General features: G+C 40.0%; 1 protein-coding gene across 21 annotated transcripts in view; it reads right to left on the reverse strand.

The window, feature by feature from the left end:
* Positions 1 to 24,152, reverse strand: part of LOC138616130 (neurexin-1a) — a 245,559-nt gene that overhangs the window by 147,686 nt on the left and 73,721 nt on the right. For 15 of the 21 annotated variants that reach the window (XM_069690215.1, XM_069690226.1, XM_069690225.1 and 12 more), the window contains 4 exons: positions 11,337 to 11,638; positions 8,579 to 8,602; positions 7,306 to 7,467; positions 2,502 to 2,943 (listed from right to left, as the gene is read on the reverse strand). In XM_069690215.1, coding sequence (XP_069546316.1) covers positions 2,502 to 2,943; positions 7,306 to 7,467; positions 8,579 to 8,602; positions 11,337 to 11,638 — 930 coding nt within the window. The remainder of the gene's footprint in view (positions 1 to 2,501; positions 2,944 to 7,305; positions 7,468 to 8,578; positions 8,603 to 11,336; positions 11,639 to 24,152) is intronic. The other 6 variants (XM_069690220.1, XM_069690219.1, XM_069690218.1 and 3 more) reach the window with 1 other exon arrangement.

The raw sequence follows: 24,152 nt of genomic DNA on the forward strand, positions 1-24,152 counted from the left end.
AGCTGCAACACAGCCATGTCCATGTAATGTCTCTGATGAGTGACCCACAGCACTCCCAGCCCAGAAGCCCTCACTTAAAAGCAGAGTGTCTCTTAGCGTCTCTAATGCATTGAGGTTAGAAGATGCTGTCTGAGAGCGAGAGTCCATTTGCAGGCTTGCTTCCTGCAGGAAGAGCCGGCTAAACTAAATAGGGCAGGGATTGTTATCCGCCATTGTCACGGCTGCAGGAAGTGTTACACATGGAGGACCGGGCTGCACATAATTATGTCTGGGCTGTTGTGTTGCACTTTTGTTATGAGTGATGTGCTTGGTGGTGTGTATTAATAAAACATCTGACACACAGATGAAAAGCCGAGGGTACCATATGTTTCGTGACTCACGCTCTCAGGGGAGTAGTGAGTTTTTTTCCGTATGTTTTAAAATTACCTTAATTCCATCAAATATTAAAAAGTTTAACAAGAGGGCACCGGGGTGTAGAGCAGCCTGTGCGAGAGAGGTGAGCATCATGTGGACTTTTATTGAGCTTTGCGGGTGGACTTTTAAAGCAGAATAATATGTTGTCAGGAATTCCTAATGTTCATTTAGGCTCCCAGCTGAGCTTTTATCCATATATCAGTGTCAATAATTCATGGAAAAAAATACATACAACAATCTCCATTTACAAAAGCTATCGTGAAAGTTTTTGTATCATTCTATTTGCACAAATCTGCTATTTAATGCACCATTAAAGTTACATGTATCCTGGGGGAATGGAAATCACATGAGGCCTATTCAGTACAAAGGAACTGCAAAACTTCCAATGCTTCCATTCGAGCTGCAGCGCACACATCATTAAGCACCGCAAACAATTCTGCTTTGTACACTTCACAGAAATCTCAAGATGCACGATTTTAGATTTCGCAGGACTGTATAATTGGCTTAAATTTCGAGGGTTGGCAAAAAAAAAAAAAAAAAACAGCACTGGTACATTTTTAAAATTGCTTGGTAATCTGAGACACTGCTTGTGAGTGTGCACAGTGTCTAATCATTCCAGCCAATTCCTTTTTACTCTTCTCACATGGGAAGTCATCACACCGGTGAGACCTTTTTATGTCCCCTTTACACTCCAGTATGTAAGAGTTGACGCCTCAGACTTGAGGAGAGGAAGAAAAGTTACTCTGAAATGTCATTAGCGCACAGCTCAGCACAGCACTGTGCAGTAACTGTCTCAGTCCTGGGAGAGACCACCTCCTGTTTCCATGGAAACTTAGGCAGGGTAGACTGTGAGTGGAGAGAGCTTGACGAAGAGAGCTCAAGGTTCTGTGTGCACGTGTGTGCTGTATGCAAGTGAGTGGGAGTGGATAATGAACACAATCTAATTTAGCAAGTCAGTGTTTCTTATAGTTATAGGTTTAAATGTAGTAGATTTGTGTTATCGAGAAGTCACCCATACATTTCTTCTTCCACTGAGTTCAATCAAAGCCACACAGAGGTGTATATGACTGTGCATGACTATATTCTACCATCTCAAGCAGGTTACCGGAGCTAGATATTTTACCAATTTTACAAAAAAGAATCCGCTCAATAATTAATGCAGCTGAAGGTGGAACTGTAAAAAAAAGATTCTATAATCGTCTCGATGACTTTTTTTTAACACTGTAGCTAGCTCAATTTAGAGGTGCAACCCGGTCTTGCTTTGGGGGGTAATGAAACAGTTAATCTAATTTCCACCTCTTGAGATGTAGTAGAAAACATGGTCAAGGTGTATATCTAATTTGCAGCATGACATTGCAAGGCCTTGGCTCTAAGCACACACTAACAAATTGCTGCTTAGATAAGCAAATCAACAGGGACCAGTGCAGGGCAACGTAACCCGGGGCTTAGAGGACACACTGTGAGTGGGGGCAAAGTTATTTTGTGGCAAATATGTTTCTGGAATCACGACATATGGCCACTATCTGAAGACAGGTTACTGCTATCAAAACTTTTTTACATTAAATGTGTAGAAATGTATACGACGAGCATCCAGAGTGGAGCGATATTGATGTTTGAGTGGTGATGTTGTATCAGCCGCGCTCCAGTAATGGATATTTTCTTTCACAGAAAATATACCTGTGACCCAGCAGTGGTACTTTTGTCAAAGTTAAATAATTTATCTAGATGGTGCAGAGCAGAGCTCCTACTCTAGCTTTCTGCTGAATGTTGTATTACATGTAGGAGTCTGTACTAGTCAGTCAGAATATAGATTCCTCACATGCAAACATTTATGCATACGGTGGGCCTGACAGGCTAACACGCTGCTACTAAAGAAAGTGCATGCAAATAAGATGCATACTGTGTGTTTTGTCAAATTGCCAAAGATGCTTCCTTCATTTGCCTCCATTTTTTAAATATTCTTGTATTTTATGAATAAGCTTCCAAGTGTTGAGCTTTGAAGGCCACTGCAACAACAACAGCCTAAGCTTCTCCTTTGCACATTCCTCATCTAAAGATTGTATATTGTTAATGGTCTTGGAAGTTACCTGATCTTCCATCTCGCTGGAAGTCAACATGGTACCACTCGCCATCATTGACTTTCTTATTGACCGCCCTGGTCTTAGTGGTTCCCGAGCCCATGTCCAGCAGCAGGTACAGATGGCCATCCAGCATCTCGATGGCAAAGAAGTCCACCTTGAGAGTTTGGGGACTCTTGGAATCCTTCGGTTGCTGCTTGGGCTTGCCGTGGCTAAAAAGGAGCAAGCCGTTGGGCTCTGTGGTGCGGAAGTCAAAGGAGATAGAGCCCGTCTTCTTGGCGTTCCACTTGTTGAGGACGATAAATGACTCGGGCGTCTCGAAAGTGATGGGGTCTAGGGTGGCCACATTTTCGCACTTGAAGGCCACAGTGCCGTGAACCTTCATCTTGGGATCACCCTGCTTAGCCAGCCTGGACAACTCAAGTCTCACGTCGTTGTTTTTGTACACAACCTGAATTGGGAGTAGAGAAAGAAAGTTAATTCCACAGTCATACGTACAGTACCATATTTCACCTACAAAGGAAGAATTACACTTGCAGAATGTAAATGTTACAGGGAATCTAATAATTCTTATATATCATTAAACAGCCATTGTCCATGAGACACATTCCCCCTCAGGACAGTGTGTCATTAGCAGGGTTTTCATGCCTCTATCATTGGTCATGTTTGTCACATTTCACCTGCGCATGAGAAGCTGTATCTTTGTGGCACCAAATATCTGTCACATCACCTTGCTTTTCTTTCTCCTCATCTGGAGGCTTCATAACGGGTGGATAGTGAGCTCTGGTAGTCAGACATGTCTTTTAAATTTTAGTTTCAGTGTCAACTAATGGAAGCGGCAGCATGAATTTAAAAGGCAATTGTGATAATGGTTTGGAGAAAGTGAATCTATCGAATAGTACCTCCTGGGATTGTGTGAAAAGTGAGATGGAGAGTGATAAATCGAAACTCATGCCTTGATTGCAGGTGTGGTGTAAAATGCTGATTAAAGCCCCAGTAGGAGCTTGTGATTATAATAAAAGTGGGCAGATGATGGATATGCTTATCTTAAGCAGGGTAAAAATTTACGCATGAGCTTAAGTATAGTGTGCATAATTTAGAAAATTGATGAAATGAAAATAAATCCACACGTGTCAATGCAGGAACCCTCATATGAACACCGATTCATATTCTGAAACATTGTGAATAAGACAGGGTTTGGTATCAAAAGGCTGAACTAAATCAAATGCATTAGTCCTGTGACCTTTAAGATGCTGTAGAGACAGAGTACACAAGTGATGGAGTAGCAATACGACTGCTTTTTGTCTAACAAGTCAACTCCATGTGTGGATGAAGCTCATCATTGATTTCCTGTTTCATAGATAGAAAAAGGCAGCAGGTGTATTGAGTTCTGCTCTAAATACTGAGGGAGGTTTCTCATGAAATAAATCTTCAAAATATTGATCACAACACATCTCTACAGATAACAGTACTGAACGGCACACAGTGTGGAAGTCAAACAGGAGTGATACTGTAACTGACAACAGTTTTACAAAATATTTGGGACAGCCATAACCATGTCATTATCGAATCTCTATAATGAAAAAGTATCTAGTGATCCAGCTGTATTAGCAAGTATCCTCCTGTGTAACTACATCCCATTTCCATATAAGAGGTGCATTTTAGAGAATGTGAAGTTGTTTCATTAAAATGTCAGTATGGCCATCGCATTTTCACCACAGAAACAGTTGATGTGTTTTAATGTGATGTGCCAGTAAGTCTGCAAAGCAAATATTAGAAAGACAACAGAGAGAACAGATTCATTTCCTAACTTCACTCAGTGTTTCAGTCTGGGAATCACCTCGGTGTGAACAACTGGAGAAGCTCCAATGACACCAAATATGTTTGTGACAGACTGGCTGAGTCAGTCATGGTGAGGACTACGCCCCCCTTATATCTTCACATTTGACCGACTCCTCCCCACTCATGCTCGCTTTCTTCCAATAAGAAACGACATAAAGCCTCCTCATCTTGTCCACGTTTGCTTGGCTAGCTGCTAAAGAGTTCTCAGAACTCAGTTCCTGGCTTCAGTCTGAAATCTGCTTAATTCTTCATAAGAAGTGCACACAGTAGCTACACAGTTGTTTTCCAATTGTGGTGTCATTGGAGCTTCCCGACCTGCAACACCTTACTCTGTTATCAAAGAACAAGTGAATACGGAGTTGTAATGACATATCTATACTGCTTTCATTGGGCCAAATCAAATGAGTTACAGCTGTGGAAAACACTAGCCATGTTTTTTACTTGCTGTCATGCTATGCGTTCACCTGAAAACGGGGACACCTCTGATGGGATTGCATTAGCATGGAGCATTATGTTTATCACTGAATCAAATCTGCTGTGTCTAAACTGTTCAGGTAGATGGAGCTCATAGCGGTGCATCAGAATTAGGTGAGATCAGGCTTAGTTTCTTGTAAATGCTTTGAGACAGGCTGTATCAGAGTGCATTTAACTGCAAGGAAATTGGGAGAGAGATAATGCCAAGCTTTTATTCCCACATCTTTATCTTTGCTGTATAAAAAAAAACGCACAGAACAGTCCGTTCTCAGGTATGAGGCAGCGCTAAATGGAATGTTTCAGAGATTATAGAGAAAGAAGTGAAATAAAAAGGTAATTTGACAAGAATCTCCTGACTAAAGAAGGAATGTAAAAACAGAGTAAAGGAATAAATGATGATATCGCTGTCTGCTGGACTTGAGTCATGCAGACAAAGGTGCAACAGATACAGCCAATAAGACCAAATCAATTTTTCACAGTCAAGACAAAGGGCACCTTCCAGAGTCAAAGGAGTTTTGGTCTGAGCTACAACGGGTGCTGCGCTACTGGTGCTGCACTAATTTGTCATCAAACTAGGGCTGTGACAACTGAGCTATTACTGCACCACAGTTTGTTTTGCCATCAGAACCAACAGGCAGGCGTGGCAACTCAGACTGGAATCTGCACACAAATACTGAAACGAGCCACTTGGGGACAAGCCATCAATCATGGCCCACAGCACATGCTGTTAAACCCTCCGCTTATATGCTATCACAACACACTCAGAAGCTGACCTCAGATGGTGCATCTGATTAATTCAACTGGCTGGATGAGATGATGCATGGAGCTCTTCAAAGCACTAAAAATGTCAGAAATAAACTAAAAGTCAAACATTAAACCGACTATAGATTTTGCAGTGTATGGCCTTGTCTCTTTTTTATTCGGTATTGACATCTGTATTTGTCTGGAAAAACTAAACTAGAAATATCAAATGATCCCATGAGGAAATAAAAGAGGGGACATTCAGTCTGTGTCACTTCTCCTGGGAAGTATCATCGCTCTGCACCATAATTAAAAAAAAAAATGTAACAGTTCAATACATCGATCTGAGGATAGTGAGAGCAGCCGGTATGCTCAGGCTGACTAAGAGCCGACAGGGTGGCTTAGTGGGGTAGATGACCATGCTCTGGGTGCACCAATCCCATCCCTGTTGTCACCACATCTGCAGAGCCCCAGAGACATGTAGTTAACTAAGAGAGTCCCCTTAACAACCAGACCTCTAATGAGCTGTACATGACATGTGGACATGTGGTCCACACCCTGTCTGCTCATTAAACAGAGCTGCCTCAGGCCTCTTTGAGAGGTTCACTGAGGATGACAGCCTGCGCTTAAGGTAAGATACAATATGTAGGACGCCAAAAGAACAAGAGAGGCTACCATAAAGAAAAGGGAGAGCACTAAGAAAGAAGGAGAAACAGCTTCTGAAATTAAAAGATAAATGAACGGATCATTTTGCAGTACTTTGGTAGATGTCTCTGTATTTCCCTGCTGGCTCCTGAGGTAAACACTTGAGGTCAGATTAAACAGCAAAAACAAAATAAAAACAATAAAAACACTTCTGTAGAGATTAGTGTAAGGTATAATTTATGAACCCTCTTGTGGAGAGATTACCTCCTCCTCTCCCTCTCTTGATTCATCTCTAGGGATAACAGTACACACTTTATACATACTTCCTGAGTTTGACAACACACAAGTAAAAAAAGCGAGTGACAAATTACATAATGTACTATAAATCATGAGCTAGATTCAAATGGCTCATTATACTGCAGAGCATCCAGGATCCAGAGTTTGTTGAATTTAATATATCATCTGGGAACATACACATTAAACGGATCTACATTTCTGAACCTTGTTGGGTTCTATACTTTTAAAGAGAGGCTTCTAGCCCAGGTGCCTCAAACTGCACATTTCTACTTGCTTTGAAGATACATTTGTGTAAACACATACTGACATCAAACATAAAGCAAGGTTGATCATTAGATCGGTGCTCCAAGATAAAATCAGTCTGGTGCAGTATATTCTCCAACAATAGTGAGGTCTTAAGTGTGTCGGTTGGCTGACTGCTCATGAAAATTCAACTCCCTGATCTCAGGATCACTGTTCCTCTTTGAAGTGCACCTGACAGAGCTGCATGAAGCCTGTGATAAATTCCACTCCAAGACAGAGCTCTATGTGTGTGGGTGTGTGGTGCACCAGTCGCATGTGCGTGTGTCCCTGTGTGTGTATAGAGCATTGTATGTGCACCGAGAGGGTAGCAGAGGCAAAATTAGTGTCAGAAAATGTTTATGTCTGAGTATGTGAGAAAAAAAAAAAAAAGAGAGAAACAAACTGAAGCAAAATGTGCATGAGACTGGGTAAGTGTGTGGGTGGAAAGGCCTTTTTTTGGAGTCCTAAGGTGAAGCTAGTCATATTCTATACACCCACCAGACACAGAGTTCACACAGAAGTTGTTGTTTACCTCCTTGAGGCAGCCCATGAAGTTGTTGCTAACTGGAGATCCAGGCAGGTCAGCTGTGCTAGGACTCCCTCCAACATAGAAAAAGTCGTCAGAGCCTAGCATGGTGTAGTCTTCTTGAGTATATCCTGTGGTGGTCAGAATCCCATCCACGGATATTGTCACCTAGACAACAAAGCACAGGGAAAGGACACGCTATACTCAAACAGCCTATACACTGCAATGTTATTGCCTTTCTTTCTTGTCGTCTATGACAGGCGCCCCTATATGTTTATTTATTCCGAAACCCATTTTCATGTCTGTTTTCATTGTCTTTTTTCTTGTTTTTATAATTATTTTGTCCAGTTTGATTAGTTGGAAGACTGCAAGCCTTCAAAGGAATGCTATTCTAGTTAGAGAGTTAGTAAACTGCCCATACTACAGTGTTAGTATTGCCCCTACTGCAACTTAAAAGTACTTTAGCAGACACAAAAATGGTGTTAGTAAAATGTTATCTAGGTTAGTTTAACTATTATTCCATATTAGTACGCCCAGCAGTTCTACAAAAGAAATCATAACGTGCCGCTAGGTTAGAGAGGGAGCACATGCTATGAAAAGCACAATCACTTTCTAGTACAGGACAATGACTGAGGGAATTAGAGAAAAAAAGCAGGATGCATGCATTTGTGTTTTCTTTTTGTTTACGAACATACAAAAAGAAAATCCTCCCAAATTATTGATTTGGATACCGACTGAGTATCACTTGTCACAGTGTCAAATGCATGCAGAAGCTCATGGACACCGGTAAAAACCACAAAGAGAGAGAGAGAGAGAGAAAAAAATAAAGAAAGCACCAGAGAAGAAATAACAACCACAGCTCAACTGTCACATCGATGTTGACAAATGGGCAGTGTGACATTTATAACACGTAGTCAAAGTGCATGCCATGCAAAGTGGATGGGGATACAACTGGCTGAGCGAAAGAGCATCAGGCCAGCCAGACAGGAGAGGGTCCTCATTATTAACCACAGCTTGATGCAAAAGGCTCGAAATGATGCTCCTAAAAAGGTGGATCAAACAGAATTGGACAGGAAACAAGTGAAATAAAGAGGGTGAAACCAATGAATGAACCAATAAATTAAAAAGGATTCGAAAAGTAAGCAGAAGAGTACCAACCGCGATTTCCCTTTTTTTGTAAATGACGTCTACAGTAAAAAAAGAAAGAAAAGAAACACACGGCAAACCCAAACTAAGAAACAATTAGAATGATATCTACCGAACAATGTAGTTTGTTTACCATAGCGTGTCCAATGCCTGAGTGCTTTGTGGAAAAGGGGGGAGAAAGGAAATTAAAAACTGTGAACAGAATAACGATTGTTACTCAAATAATATATGATGGTCAATACTGTTAGTACATTGTTAAAACGGCAAAAACCATACTGGTTAGTAGAATGAGACATTCCATGAATGATGTTAGTTTGTTTCCAAAGCATGTTAGTAGCAGAGAAAAAAGGGCAAAATAAGTTTAACAAGAAAAAAGCAGACCAAGGAAATAACAAGAGTGCTCCATAAGAGGTGCTAGAGCTCAACCATTGACTCCCTAAGATCCTCGTGGCGTCTTTGCACCATTTTCTGTACATGACCAGAATGCTCAGTGGCAGGAAAAAAATATTTCTTTCCCAAGTCCTTACAAAAGGTTATGACTGACAGACATCAAATGGTTCATAAGAAAGAATGCCTAAAGCACATCAGTTGACCCTCTTTAACAAAGTCCCAAGTTCAAGACCATTTTAAAGCTTTATTTATTTGTGTCGGTATTAGTACTGGTATTAGCCTTCTTTGGTTCTTGGTTTAAGGCTTGAGACCAATCCAGTGTATCGGACTTTCCAGGGCTCATACAATACTTTACCGTTTCCTTTTGGTCTTTTTGATGAACTTTAGGATCACTTTACTGCAATGAGACAAAGCAAAGAAGACCCTGACACAGAATGAGGAGGATGGCAATTTCAGATGCCCCCGCAGAGCATGCACTCACTATGCTTGGTTTTTCTTTCACACTTGGAATGCAGTGAATGTTCAAGATGGCCAAATCCTTCCAGGTTTCCAGGTTTGCCAATAATCAATTAGCTGATTATGCAAAAGAAGCAGCTTTGGTACTGAGGTGAAGATAAAAGTTTCCCACCAAATGAGCAGGAACAAATCTAGAGATTTTGTCTTAATGATGTGCCTGTAAACAATTCTTAAAAATCGTATTTAGTTAAAGATTATTTGAAATAATCTGTTGAATGAAAAATAATCTATGGCATTTTACTTAACACAGGCTAAACAGTCTAACAGGACCTAGAAGTTGTTGCAATCGACATCTGAACATGCTAAACCTAACCCAGACAGCACTTTGATTCAAGATATCTCCACCTGGCATCCTCAGTTATACGACTGAAGGCCCCTACTGCCCACCTGGCTTTAAAGTATCGGAAAAAAAATATCCTCACCAACTGCCTATAACTAAACCATTTGCAACATCCAAAAACACGCCAACCGTCTTTCTCTCAGAATGACTTCAAGGACCTATATGTTGGCACCAATGCTAGCCTTGTTCTGGTTTGACTGTCCCCTCAAACAACCCAGACTCTGTGCCTCAACTACATTGCAGGCCATGTGTCTGTTAGACTGGCACAATGTTTATACCCAAGGACAGTCAGCCACTAGCAGAGTGGCAGCTACAACCTATTATGACCCCAGTAGTGTATCTTAGCCTTTCTTTTTATCCTGTTAAAGTGGAGTTTTTCCCTCCACCTGTCACTCATGTGGGAATTGTTGAGTTCCTCTATAATGATAGAAGGACTTAAATATGTTTAGTACTTTGAGACTACTTGTGTTGTGATTTGGCGCTATATAAATACAGTTGAATTGGAAGTGAGTGCAACTCAGTAGTACTTAATTTGTTTGCGACACAAAAAACATCCACTGACCTCTGTGGCTTCACTCCTGCCAGGAAGATATTTCTTGCAAATGGATAGTTTGCACATGTGCAAAGCTGAAGGCTCTGCGTCATACCTTTCCTTGATCTCATCTGCTCTTCAGGAAAGAACCGGCTCTATTGATATCCTGAGCCGCTCACCCATTTATGAGCAGGATTGCCACAGGAAAATGACACGTGGAAGTAGGATGTCTTGAACGGACCACCCTCTGGTGTTAAGGAATGTAGCACAAGCTGCTGAATGGGATTCCTAAAGAAGTCTAATTCCTACAAATTGTTTGCTGTCATACTGTCACTACACGGTCTCTTAGGAGTTATTAATGCAGAGGTGATTCTCCAAGGCCAGGTAGGAGAGCCCATTAGAGTCTATAGATCCCGTGAGAGGGATTTGCCTGTGCTAAAAGTTGAATTTAAAGACATCAAAGCATAACCATAGATTTGGTCAGGCTTCATGGATATGTTTTCTTTCAATTATTTTGAAAAGTTGACATCCTATAATGTGTTAACATTGTTCTGGGTGATTTGAATATTTATAAATGCAAAAGAGCCATAGAGGAATCATATGAAAGAATATCTCAAACATGGTGTCATCTTTCATAGATATCAGTGCTTACTAAGTGTATTAACATCTCTACAAGCACTGCAAAAAATGTTTTTGTGACAGAAAAATAAACAGCAATTATATTATCGCATCAATATTTAAAACAATGCTTTTAAGGGTACATAAGTCACATAAATACACCGCATATTACTTCAACAAGGCAGAAACTAGTAGATGCAAATTAATGTCATTCCTGTCATTTGTCAAACGTCTGAATGAGCCTGAATGCAGTTTTAAAAGCAATGTCTTTCCTTCCTCCCTCAAAGAATAATGTAATGGAGGTCTTGTTTCACATCCAGATGTCCCTGCTCCTTTGTGGTTCTGTTTTAGTCTCCACCATAAACCACCACGATTCAATTTAGAAATCCAATTACAATGTCTGGATCAAATAATGTATTGTATGATGGTAATGGTTTAAGTGCATTTGTTTTAATTCATTTACATGAGTCTCCGCATCACCCTCTTTACTGTTACCTGACGTAGATTCCTTGTTACTTTGACATCATGCCAATCATTGTCATTAAATTTCCCATTGACTGGCTCCACAAGAGCTTCAAAGGCTCCAGACCCCAAATTAATGACGAGTGAGACAGCCCCATTTTTCAGTGCCAGGTTGACGTAATCAGCTGATTTGCCCGTGTGCAGCATCAGTCCATTCCTCTGTAGGGTTTTGAATGACAATGTGATTTCATCACTGCTGCTTTGAATCGGGTTCAAGGACAAGTCGTAGCAGAAGAACTCGGATCCTTTGAAGGTTGCGACATACTCTTCTTTTCCTGTGGAGACAAGAAAAAGAGAAAAGTGTTGCATAAATATCGTGACCTCTTGGGTGTCTGTCGGGAAGCTGTCAGAAGAAATGAGAAAGAATGCCCCAAAATGTTGGATTAATAATAAACATTGAAATAGGAGAGCTGAAACGTAATGAAAGGTACACAAAGAAGAATGTTCGCCAAATTCCAGCGTCTAAATATTTACCTTTGCCAAAGAAACTCAGGTACATAGGCACTGGCACTACATTAGGCCTTATCTTATGATAATGTACATTTGTAGAGTTATTACACACTCCTCGGCAACTGGTATTTCTGCAATTCACATGACATACTATGTACAGGTTGTGATATTGTCCTCTTTATCTATCTAAAGCTAAAATGTCTCTGTGATCAAGATTATTGGACTACACCTACTCACTGTGATATCAACATACACTTGTACACTACAGAAAAATAATATACTGTTTGCACACTCTTACACAAAGAACTAGGGATAGGTATCCATGTATTAAATATAATGTGAAAGCACCCTAAAACCATATTACATAAACAATATATACTCTGCTTCCTAAATGTCCAAATCAGTTATGTAAACGGCATGATTGTCACCGCGTATTAAAGCTTACACATACTCCTTAGATACACAGATTATTGTACAGAGCCATGCACACACGCTTACAAAACTAGAGCAATATAAATTATTTTTAAAGCAAGAAACAGCAAGAAAAAAATCAAGCCTTCTCACGAACAGACCACAGGCTACACAGCCTTGACTCAGATGTGTTTTTCACCCTTTCAGATAAAATATATCAGACTTGTGTCTGTTAGGTTCATCAATTGCTGGATTGACATCTATACCAAAACTGTTTCAGACAGTCTTCTATGGAAAACCACAAATAATAAGGGGGTACGACTGCTGCCTTTGTTTCAAAATAATTCAATGAAATCGGATGTTAAATATTTAAAGATCAGACAGAAATTATTATCTGATGTATGAGTACAGTGGAATTTAAATCTCATTCACACATTAAACATATATCTCCAAGGACCCAGCACATTTGGAAAGTGACATATTAGAGCTGCATACTGCAGTTTGAACTTAATATATATTTGTAATAAATCAATATCAATGTCTACAAATATTTGTAAATCAACATCTGTGGTTTATTGAGAGCAATTCATGATTTTCAGTTTTTTGTGACTCCCCTGAACCTGAAATTGTATTGCCCATCTTCCCTGTTTTTCCAACTCCAGTATTTAACTATCCAGGCAGAAAGCAGTGCCCTGACAGCTTCATATGGACTCCTCCCAACATTCAAAACACCCCCATATGGTTCTCAATGCACTTGAGCAAGTCGGCAATCATCAGCCATCCTCAGATATGACAGGGACTCGACATAGCAAAAACAGCATCGAGGAAAACCTCAACACTGTCATTGTGAGATAAAAACAACACAAAGCAGCGCCGAGCATCAGCGGCTGATGCATGTGAACATCCATTAGAAAGCATTTAAAAACAGGTTTAGAGAGATAACAAGCCATTAAAGCCACTAGCAGAAAATCAACTACCAAAACACAAATGGACCAAAGCATTCAATTATCATAAATGGGGCTGCACATTTATACATGCTTGCCAAACAAACAAACACACACACACACACACACACACGCACACGCACACACACACACACACACACACACACACACACACACACACACACACACACACACACACACACACAAATGCACCCACACATACATGCTTAAAGTAGCATCCAGGCATGGCTACAACAACGAAAGAAATAAAAAGGGGTTGCTGTCCACAACAATTTGTCACCTCATTGATTTCCCCTTAAAGGCACTATGGTGCACCTCTGGGAAAACTACAAGGAGCCGTAATTGAAGCTGACTGAATCTCACCACTCTTTGGTCATTCCCTGTATGTCTGAGCCCCCTCTCTGTGAAAATGAGAGAACTCTACCCTCTTCACTAAACCCACCTATACCTGCTTCGCAAGCTTAGTGACCACATAACAAATAGAGCCAATAGTTTGGGGTCATTCTCATCTCTCGCTCCACACATCGCCGTGCCCCGAAGTCACAGTTAATTCCCCTAACCAATGGAGAATGAATTGTGTGTGTACAGCAGAGGCACTGTTAGGAATTTACAACATTTGGGGCTCAGCCCAGAGGCAGTTTTAGGACCTGTGGGGGGGGGGGGGGGGGGTTGATAGCTCCCACAGTATTTACAATTTACAGAAAACTGGTTCCCTCTGATGTAAACATTTGTACGTCTAAACGAAGAAGAACAGTTTGAGCATTTAGATGACCTCATAGGAATGAATTGGGGAGGAGAATTTTCTTACAGGCATTTTCAAACCTAAAAGGTTTTGTGACATTGTATACATTTGATTTAGTTAGTTTCCGTTTCACATTGCAATTTTATGAGCGCGGTGAAGGACTTTGCATGACTTACTTACATCCCTATATTTGTCAATGATTGCTTTTTATACGCCGTGCATCTGACGCTGGCATGTTGTCAATTTAGTCTTTAGCATTTTCCATTAGGGTGGGGTGAAAGGGATAAACAGATTCACTTTGTTGTTACTATATAATAATATTTATTATTTTGGCATTACAACAGGAACTTATTGTCAGAAAATAAGTAATAACTGAGTTTTGATTTCTTCATTGGACCAAATTACAGTTAAACACTCCCCCTCCCTCCATGTGCTACCACGGCTCATTTTTACTTTTTTTTTTCTTACTTCGTGGTTTAATGAGTAATGATGTGCTGAGTCTGTACTCTTTGTGTAATTGGTGTGAAAGTCTGAAACATCCAAAAACTGTTTTTACACTGCGAACAAAATGAACAATGGTTTAGTTTGATGAGGACCGAGACTACCTCTTTGGGTCAGATACAATTTTGGTCCTTTCACACCTTTTACTATTTTGGACCAAACTAAAAAGTCCAAACTTCGGGACCAGAGACACAACTCATGGAGTACAATAAGACAATAGATATTTTTTTCTACACCAATACTGACTCTGGTAAAGCCTGATTTGTCAAGCTGTAACCTTTGGAGCCATTTCACCATTTAAGATCTTAGTCAAGTGTCTGACCCAGGTTGAACTAAAGCTTCCATTTGGCCATTAATGGTGGAAACACCCTCTAAACTCTATGCTGCTGTCATTGGTTGTAAAGTTTATACTGCTTTGAGGGTTGTTTTAGTATCAGTCAACTATCCCTAACCTTTACGTTAACCATAAGCTTAACCCTTCCAAAACATAACAACAAATCACAGGCAGAGCGTCCCTCCCGCTGATCCAAATCCAATATTTACTGGTTAATCAGAAAAAGTTGTGTCTCTCTAAATGTACTGTGAGAGTTGTCACTCCAAGTCACAACTACTTACCATGAATTATCACTCAAAGCGGAGGATTACACAGAACCACTGCACTTTTTAGCATCTTTTAGTTCATAGATTTGACTTTAAGTCCTTCAACTTTAATCTACCATTTCAGTCTCACTGCTTTCATCAACTGCTTTCATCTCCAGCGACAGAGGCAGCTATAATCAGCAAAGAGCTATCATAAACCAACTGTCCAACTGAATCCTGCCCAACAGTACAAAGACACATTTAGCAACTGCCTGGTAAACACAGTAGAGCATTTAGTAGCTTGAGAGCCAAATAAAAGGTTGTCGATAACTAAATAGAGTGCGTATCAGACTAGCATTCATTGGTTGGCCAGAGAGAAGATTCCTTCTCTGTTTGTTGAATCTGTTTCAAAGTTCTACCAAACTAGTGCAACACTTTAAGTAGGTAGTTTATAATCAGCCTAAGCTAGTGATGAGCGAGCTGAAGGCAAGTGAAAGCTGAAAACTGAGCAGGTACAACATAATATATCAAAAAATACAGCTTAAACTTCAAGGCGTCAGCTTTAAAGTCCTGTTTACTGTAAAACATCGTATTTGTTCAACGCAAAATCACACGTGACAGTGAGTGGCAGCACGCTCTACTGAAAAAAACAGACAACAGCCAGAACAAGCTGCAGACAGCTCGGCCGGCATGTAGCTCAACGCACACGTATATAAAGCAAGAGCATGTAAAATACTGACTGCTAAATCAAACTTACCCCACCCTTTTCAAGGAGAGAGCACATTCTGAAAGTAAAATTTGACATCTTTGACAAATATCCCCTTCACATATGCTCAAAAGGGATGATGTCTTCTGACTGAATTCACCTCGTTAGACTATTAGCCACATGCAAAGAGTGTCCTGAAGAATTTGTTAGTTTAGTCTTTAATTTCTGAGCCATAACAATACAACTAGTAAGCAGTATGTTTGTCTGTGTTCATGTCTCCGGGATCACAGCAGCTTATAGCGTTAATATTTGGCAGCGGATGTGTCACTCAGACGTGTCATTTTCCTTCAGCCAAAAAAAAAAAGAAAAAAAAAAAAGGTAATGATGTGGAGGAAGAGGACTATTTTGTCATTGTGTTCTCCTGGGTATTTGGGCGTGTCCTGGATGTCTCTCTGGGCTGTCCTACGGTCTACAGTCAATCAAACAACAGCATGCTGCCGGCACCTTAATGCCCTTGAGTCATGACACTGAATGAGAACACGGATGAGAGCCAGCTCCTTTAGTCTCGTTTTCAGAGAACAGAGGGGAGAAAAAAGACACGAGCACAGTGAAAGTGTAGCTCCTGGGGAAAGGCCATAAATAGACACACAGGTAAAAACTTGTCACAGTCTGCTGTTCTGCGTCATTCAGCCCCTTTCTGAACAACAAGAAAATATCTGTGCCTTCACCGACACCCACTTCACACTACAACTTTCACAAATTGTAAAATCTACCATTAGTAGAACATATTTCAAATGGCATATGCCTCTTCTTTTCTTAGGCTCCTAAGAGACGAGGAAAACATAACTGTGCTTCGAATCCTGTAGTCTCTTCCAAATGTAAGACTGTCCGCTTCATTGTAAACAATTGGTAATCAACGGCATCCTAACTGTAAGTGTCATTCAGGAAACTCTTTCTCTTTGGTTAAATCACATGTGTGGTTGTGGTGCAGAACTAACTACCCATGCTGATGGAAGTAATACAATTATTCGCCACTCAAATTAGATTAGTGTCACAAAGAGTCAGAGAGGTATGGATGCTGCCACAAACAGGTAGGTGTGCTTCACTGCAAAAAAAAAAACAAAGAGCAGAGGCAGCATTAATGCCTCTAAAGTATCAGACCAGGAGGATCCTCATCAGTCACTTTTGCTCTGACACTAATCTGGCATCTGCTACTCTATGGCTGCTTTTTAAATTAGCTTGCACCCAGGGGAACACGTTTCCTGTCAACAGCAAATCATGACACAACTGTCTGAAACGGACTTGGCGGGTATAAGAAAAAAATACCCATGAAATGAATGTCGGAGGAAGCTTTGATTTTAAGTGTCATTATTCCAACCTGTGACATTTTGGACCGGGTTCTGAGAGTAATACATCAACAGAAATGAGTCAACAATTTAACTAAAGGCAACTAAAGTGAGGAAATTATGGCAGGAAATTCACTATCAGTATAAACATGTTTTGTTGTTTTGAGTTGATGGAACCATTTTATGCCTTCAAAGACTACAGCTGCTTATTAATGTCAAATACATGGCTGTCCTCCAGAGCCAACAGAGACAGAGGACAAGATGACACATAGAAAGCAGGACCTGTGGCAAATTTTAAGGGTCTGGAGAAGGGGGTGTGATACTACAGGCATTGCTCAAACAGACACAATAACTATGTTGCCCATCTCCAATAGCATTGCAGTCTTCATAACAGTCCCCAGCATTATCTTTGACTACAGCATGAACCTCTATATCACTGTTTTCCTGTGAGAGATTTCACAAACCATCAACTTCCTCGTGCCACAAGAAGTACCCCGCTTTAGATGTCAGTGACTCGCTGAAGGAAAAAACCTTATCTTATGACGCTCAGCTTTCTAAGGTTCAAAACAAGTTCACGGTGTTGGGAAAAAAAGGAAGGTGCACCTCTAAAGTAACACCTGTAGATTTCCTTTAAAGGTCTAGCTGCGCCACAAATAAAAGTGAACGCCAAAGCCGCGCAACGCGGAGAACGAATGTGTTTAATCATCTGTGGCTGGGCTCGGTGACTGCCACTGGATTTCACTCTGTTCCCATTCACTAGCTGTTTCCTTGTTTGATTGGCAGCCTATTAAAATGATACAGAAGTTAGTGTCTGGCAGCCTATTAAAATGATAGGAAGTTAGCGTCATGAAGCCGGCCTAAGCCTCTTAGGCTATGACAGAGAGGAGTTTCTGAAGTGCGACATTCTTTGAGAACATATTTTATTACATGATTCTCACACCATTCAGAAGACTTAATAAAATATTTCAAAGTCCTGTCTGCTTGCAAGGTAGGCATCCACAAGTCATTGATAGTTTAAACTTCACAGGAGTTCCAGCTGTTTGTTTGTTTTTATGTTAGAAATACAAATTAATTTTCTATGAAGCTGATTGTTTCTGTTGCCGATCGTGTTGACAGAGCAGCAGTAATGCGAGAGAAAGCCTCAATTAGCTCAGTCAAATCTATGCAGGCATTTAGCTGACAGAGTCAGCATGTGTGGATGTGTGTGAGCTTACACATACAAAGTTCTGTCAGACAACATACTGTGCTAGCTTAACGTATAGTGTCATTTACATTTACAACATGAGGGACGTCTTGCAGAGACAGAGAGACACACAGAGAGAATGTCTTTCGCTGGTGTCAGTCTGTGGAAACACTCATAATTGGCTTTGCCACTTGTCATAAATGATGGAAGCAGGTGTCAATTAGGCCCTTATTACAACATGTGGAGATATTGGAGGGCATGTAGGCTTTCTCATTTTAATTTTTGTTGTTTAAATACAGCAATTTTACCTTCCTGAGACTTTTTTTTTAAAGACATTGTGTTTTAAATTCATCATTATTAAGTGAATTATCATTAAAACTAAGTCAGTGTATCAGTGTTTCAGTCTATTTCAATTGGTTACCTTGGCTGATGGTTAAATATACGGGTTTTTTTTTTTCTAATACTGACAATAGATTAATTATTGATGAATCTATATGTCAAAGTTTTTGATTGTACAATTATCTATTTTACAGCGTTTTCTTTTTTTCACAGCACCAAAGCAATTACAGCTTCCCGTCTTTGTTTCACCAGTGCTGGGTGCTTATTATTTCTATGGCAGGCAGTGTATTTTTAAATAAATATTGTAATGATAATAGTTCAAAATTACAAGAAGATGCAGTCTTTAGTCAAATATCTGCCCACCAACCCCATACCACCACCGCAGCACCTAAGCCCCCTGAAACACTGCTTTAATCTGTAAAATTGTGTAACTTAATGTGTGAACCCACACCCCAAATGAAACTAATTCCTTCATTAATGTATTGTCTATGCTATGCTAAATATTTGCATTTTAGCCAAATAATAACTTATAGAAACCTGTGCAGACCTCTGTATTAAAAGTTATCAAATAAAAATGTATGTTAGCACTCTGTATTAACAAAAGAAACTTCCAGTCTCAGAATTGACTTTCTATCCCATAAACTTTAGCTGTTATTAGAACACCCACACGGCTCACGTCTATCCCTCTCACAAGCCGAGGAGCCCAAAATCTGCCAGGTCCTGTGTTATTGTTGTTCATAGACATGAAGTCAACCAACACATTGACGTGAGGTCGCCGAGAGCATGCTGAGAGCACAGTAAATGGTGACACATTAAAAGATACTTCCAGGCAATGTGTCAGTAAGCAATTGCAGGCAGGACTCATATGCAGACACTTTGGTCAGTAATATGCCGTGTAAATGGGCTGTAAACATGTATGCATTATCAGAGCTTCACGGGGACCTTAATGCATCTATCCATGGCCCTAAACATCAACTCCCTGATGCCAAAATTGAATTATTCCTCTAAAAGTCCAGAACGCACAGGTGTAAAGCAACTCAGAAACGTCTCCCCCTGGCGGCCAGGAGTTAAAATGTCAGCTCCTTAACATGTTCTGAGAGCAGATCAAAATGTAATGGCTTTGCATCAAGCCAATAATATATTCCTTGACTTTAATATAATATATATATTTTTTTAACACTTTGTAGTTATTTTGTTTCTTTGTTTCTGTTTATCTTTTTGGCTGGGCCATAACAACAGAGCCATCTCTCTGACTGTCACAAACAGTGTGATCTAGTGGTCGGCCGGATGCCATGTGACTGATTGACAAAGTCAACGTTGGTTTTCAAAATGTCAGAATTTCCTGTACATTTCAAATTAAATGCCCTCTTTTCATATCAAAAATCCTCTAGACTTTAATAGATGTCCAAGCCATATACAAGGTTTTGACCTCGTCTTGGTTTTTGTTATGACTCTACATCTAGCAAGAAACTGAATTAAGCTACAGGGCCTTAGTATGTCCTTGCATTTTCTATTATAGTGGTTTGTATATTGGGCAGCATTTATACCTTCCAACATATAACTACATACAATATACTTATAACCTAACATTGTTATACAAAGCTCACATCTCTCTGAATCATTTTTATCTTAAATAAATATATAAATTAACTTTTGTTGTGATTACTAAATTGCTGCTGCAGTTTTGGCAAGCAGGGAAGCTCAAAGCTAAATATTAGCATACAAGGGTGTTCTTTACAGAAAGCAGAGCTGTGCTTACAGTGACTGCTGGCATGAAGCTAAAATGAAGGTCAAAGCTACATCCTGTTATTTATAGCCACTATCTCATCTCATTTACATGCCTCTATGATAAAGCATGATAATGTGAAGCACATTGCATTTAAAAGGGAAAGTGACTTATTGCTGTTGTATACTATAATTTTGGGGATAGAAAAATTTGCAATTGGTGGATTTTAAGCGTTGGAAAGCAGCTGGTAAAATATAATAAAATGTAAAACTAACAAAGACTCAGGCAGTCACTTTAGTGTGTGTCAGCCAGATCACACACAGTCCATGTCTGTTCTCTCTAACTGGCAGTGTCTCATGTAGGCGCAACCCTCCTCTGGGATCAGCTCCCACGAGAACACGGAGACACCTCATCCACAGCTTGGCATCGCAACTTTGATGATGCATTCACCTGTGCACACATTCGAGCAGGCACGGAAACAAACATAAATTCTAATAACAATACTGACTCCTGCAACTCCCACATCACAAATTGCAATTTCCTCGAAGCAGAAAGTCAGAAAGAGTCAAATAAAATATTTAATTTTATTTAAAACTGACCAAGAACACCTCATTCTTTCTCTGGTGATACCTTTAAGACATGTGCCTGCATTGAAATCACATGTAGAACAAGCTGTATCCACATAAATCACAGAATTAAAATCTCAGATTTCTGAAAAAAAAACACAAGATATCCGGTGATATGTAATTGAATAGTCTTTTAATACTCTGCTGAAAAGGCTCGAAGAGCTCCAACAGGGTTTGCGAGAAAAGTGGAGAAGGCTTCGTATTTGAAGATACAGGAGACCCTCAAGATCAAATATACGTCTGAGATATATTTGGATAGATATTTATAGTTGGCAGCTGGACCATTAAACTAGATGTTTTGGTGCACATCTCCCCCACAAACAAGAACATTTATGTGGAGAGGGGTTTAACAAATAACTTCCCCAAAAGCAGCATCTTGAGGACTTAATGGTGCTGGCAAGAGACAAGATAGTCAATCTTTTCACGATACAGAGGTGCCTCTTTCTTGTCTTTTTTTTTTTATCACTGATGCACTGAAAAAGGAAAGGGTGTCTAAGGTGATCCATTTCTTCAAGTTTAGAAATAGCAACACCCAACAATGGGCGACTGGATCGAACAGGATATTAAAATATGTGAAGAAGAAACACAAACACTCACAGACAGGCCAATGCAATGTGAATACCCATGCACTCAGGCCAAACAAACACTCGATGAGCACACATACTAAACAGCACACTTCCAGCTGCAAGGCTCTCATTTGGTCTCGGCCCATTACAGAATCACAACAGCATTACAGTGAAGAAGGAGTGCAGCATGCTGAATACTAATCTGTAAAGCCCAATCCATTTCTACAGTGTAAATCCAGAGGATAATAATGTAAGCCTTGGAGAGATGGGAGGATCAATATCCTCATCAAAAGAGAAGCATTTTGATATTAACGTACAGTTAGCACTTCATTTAACTACACATATATTTCAAGGCCAGGATACTATGGCCATTTTTTTTCCTCCTATGTAATTAATGCATCAGCGGTAATTTATCATGCCTGGTGATAATATCTGGGTGATTATTTACTAGCAAAACCAATGAACTGCATGGACAGGTGTGTAGTAACATTTGATAGCAGCTCCCTGTCGGAATGGCCCATATTTGAAATGTGCTAGCGGCAATAAATCTTTGCCATATGCACCTTAACAAGCTGCTCAATTTGGATGTAACCTTGTCAAGGTTGCCAGCAAAGACCAAAAAGTGCACACTGTGAGGGAGCGGCTGGGGTTACAGTCCACTTTTGATTACTGGAGCAAAGGAAGAAATGTCTGACTGTAAAAGACTGGCATTTGGCAGATGTCTAATTTAGGCCATATACATGGATACATTCCTCAGACAAGAGTAAAGTCAAGAGGCGCTGAAGCATGTCATTGCACAGAAATAATTCATGTGCTAATTACATCGCCAGTGTGTCTCCGGATGATTTCTGTACAGACCTGCTCTTGTCTTCCCAGCTCTCACCGCTGAGATCCACTCTCTGTCTGACACGCCATGAATCCTTGATAGCAAGCAGACACCCAGACACATCAGCAAAAACACTTTCTTATCCTTATCCTCAGTGCTCATCCCTCACTGCCCAGACAATGCACACATCAACTTAAGTATTAAACTACAAAGATTCAGTATGTCCTTGGACAGACCATTTATCACACATGCACCGTCATTATCTGTCATTTGGAGACTCTAATTGTTTTTGTGCAGCTTGATTCACCGGGTATTTTAACACAGTGGAAAGCCTGTGAATGCTAATGTTTTTATTATGGGCTAATGATGTGAATGCTGGGTTTAGACAATAGTATTCACTATTCCACACAATTAGTTATTCACAGGTTATTTTCTGGAATATATAATGAGTCAAATGTTTACAACTAATATTATTATTATTATTTTTTATTTTTTTTTTTTAACTCTGGTGCATGTGCTCTGCTCCAAATTCAAAAGTGAGTGATACCAAACATTTCCCACTGCATCGTACGTCAGTCACACTTAGACCCCCATAAAAGTTAAACTACTTTATCAGCCCTGGCAGAAACACTTACTGGTGTGTTTCACGTGCTGACAAAAATAATTGAACCATATCATTTGGGAAGTCAACGATATAACCTTAATTTCCTACAAGACAAGAGCTTGACCGGAGAGGTCTAAATACAGTAGCACTTATCACAAACCACTTCAGAATTCATTGTTATTTATTTACATTATTTATCAAATCACATTAATTATTATTTAAAAAGTGAAAAGTAAGTTGAACACAACAGATTTGATCCCAAAACCGTATAATAGGTAAATATCTTTGGGATTTGACAGTTTGGGTGATAATTTTACTTTGAAATAAATGTGAAGTTTATTCTTATTTTTACTGACAAACTAAAATAAATAAGAGTCAATGTCTGAAGAAATTGTATTTTCCTTTTGTGTCTCTGTGGCAGCAACTTCCCAGCATCATGTCTTCCAGTGGCACACGGTATATACTTTTGTTCTTTCGGTTCCAAAGTCAACACGATGAGATCAGATTGTTCATTCATGCCTTTCATAGTCTGACACTGGCGAAGTGGCCTGTCTGTCACGACCAGTCCTTTCAGGTGCACTGAGGTGAACTTGAGATAAATGTATCCTGAATCTAAACCAAATCTTCTGGGCACATCACCTCCACTTCGTTTCACTCCACACAAGAAAAGGGACCAGGGAGCCCCTGCAGTCAGGTGTTGTACACAGCTTTTTTATTTGTTTGTTTGTTTGTTTGTTTTGGGTGTTTTTTAATTGCGCTTTGTGTTCCGATTTTTAATGGTCACTCAACAGAGGTTTGCTAATAACCCATGTGTGTGAACTCCCCTGTGGTGAAAGTCCACAGCACAGCACCCAGCGAGCAGCATCACTGTCTGTTTAAAAATGTGCTCCAGTGAACAAATCGCTGCAGGACGGTGAAGCTTGACAGAATCCCAGCATCACCTCGTCGAGCTGCTGGGCAAGGTCACCAACACAAGCGTGCAGTTTTGTTCTTGGTTAAAGAATGGCAGCTTCCAACTTCCGCTGCTGTACTTGCAGCGATTTCAGTTTATTTTTTGTTATCTAATGTGGTCACGTGAACTCGCTGATAAAACAGCTCAACTATTTCCTTTCTAGCAGGGTTACAACTGTCCTAAATGTATCCTGCAGATTATTCATAGACTTTTGCTTTCTATGTGATTCTATTTGCATTGAGACATACACTGAGGAATTTCCCCAGG

This window comes from Brachyistius frenatus, unplaced genomic scaffold (assembly GCF_029030835.1).
Source record: "Brachyistius frenatus isolate BFR_SWC_R1_liver_20210118 unplaced genomic scaffold, ASM2903083v1 Contig_8, whole genome shotgun sequence".
NCBI lineage: Eukaryota > Metazoa > Chordata > Actinopteri > Embiotocidae > Brachyistius > Brachyistius frenatus.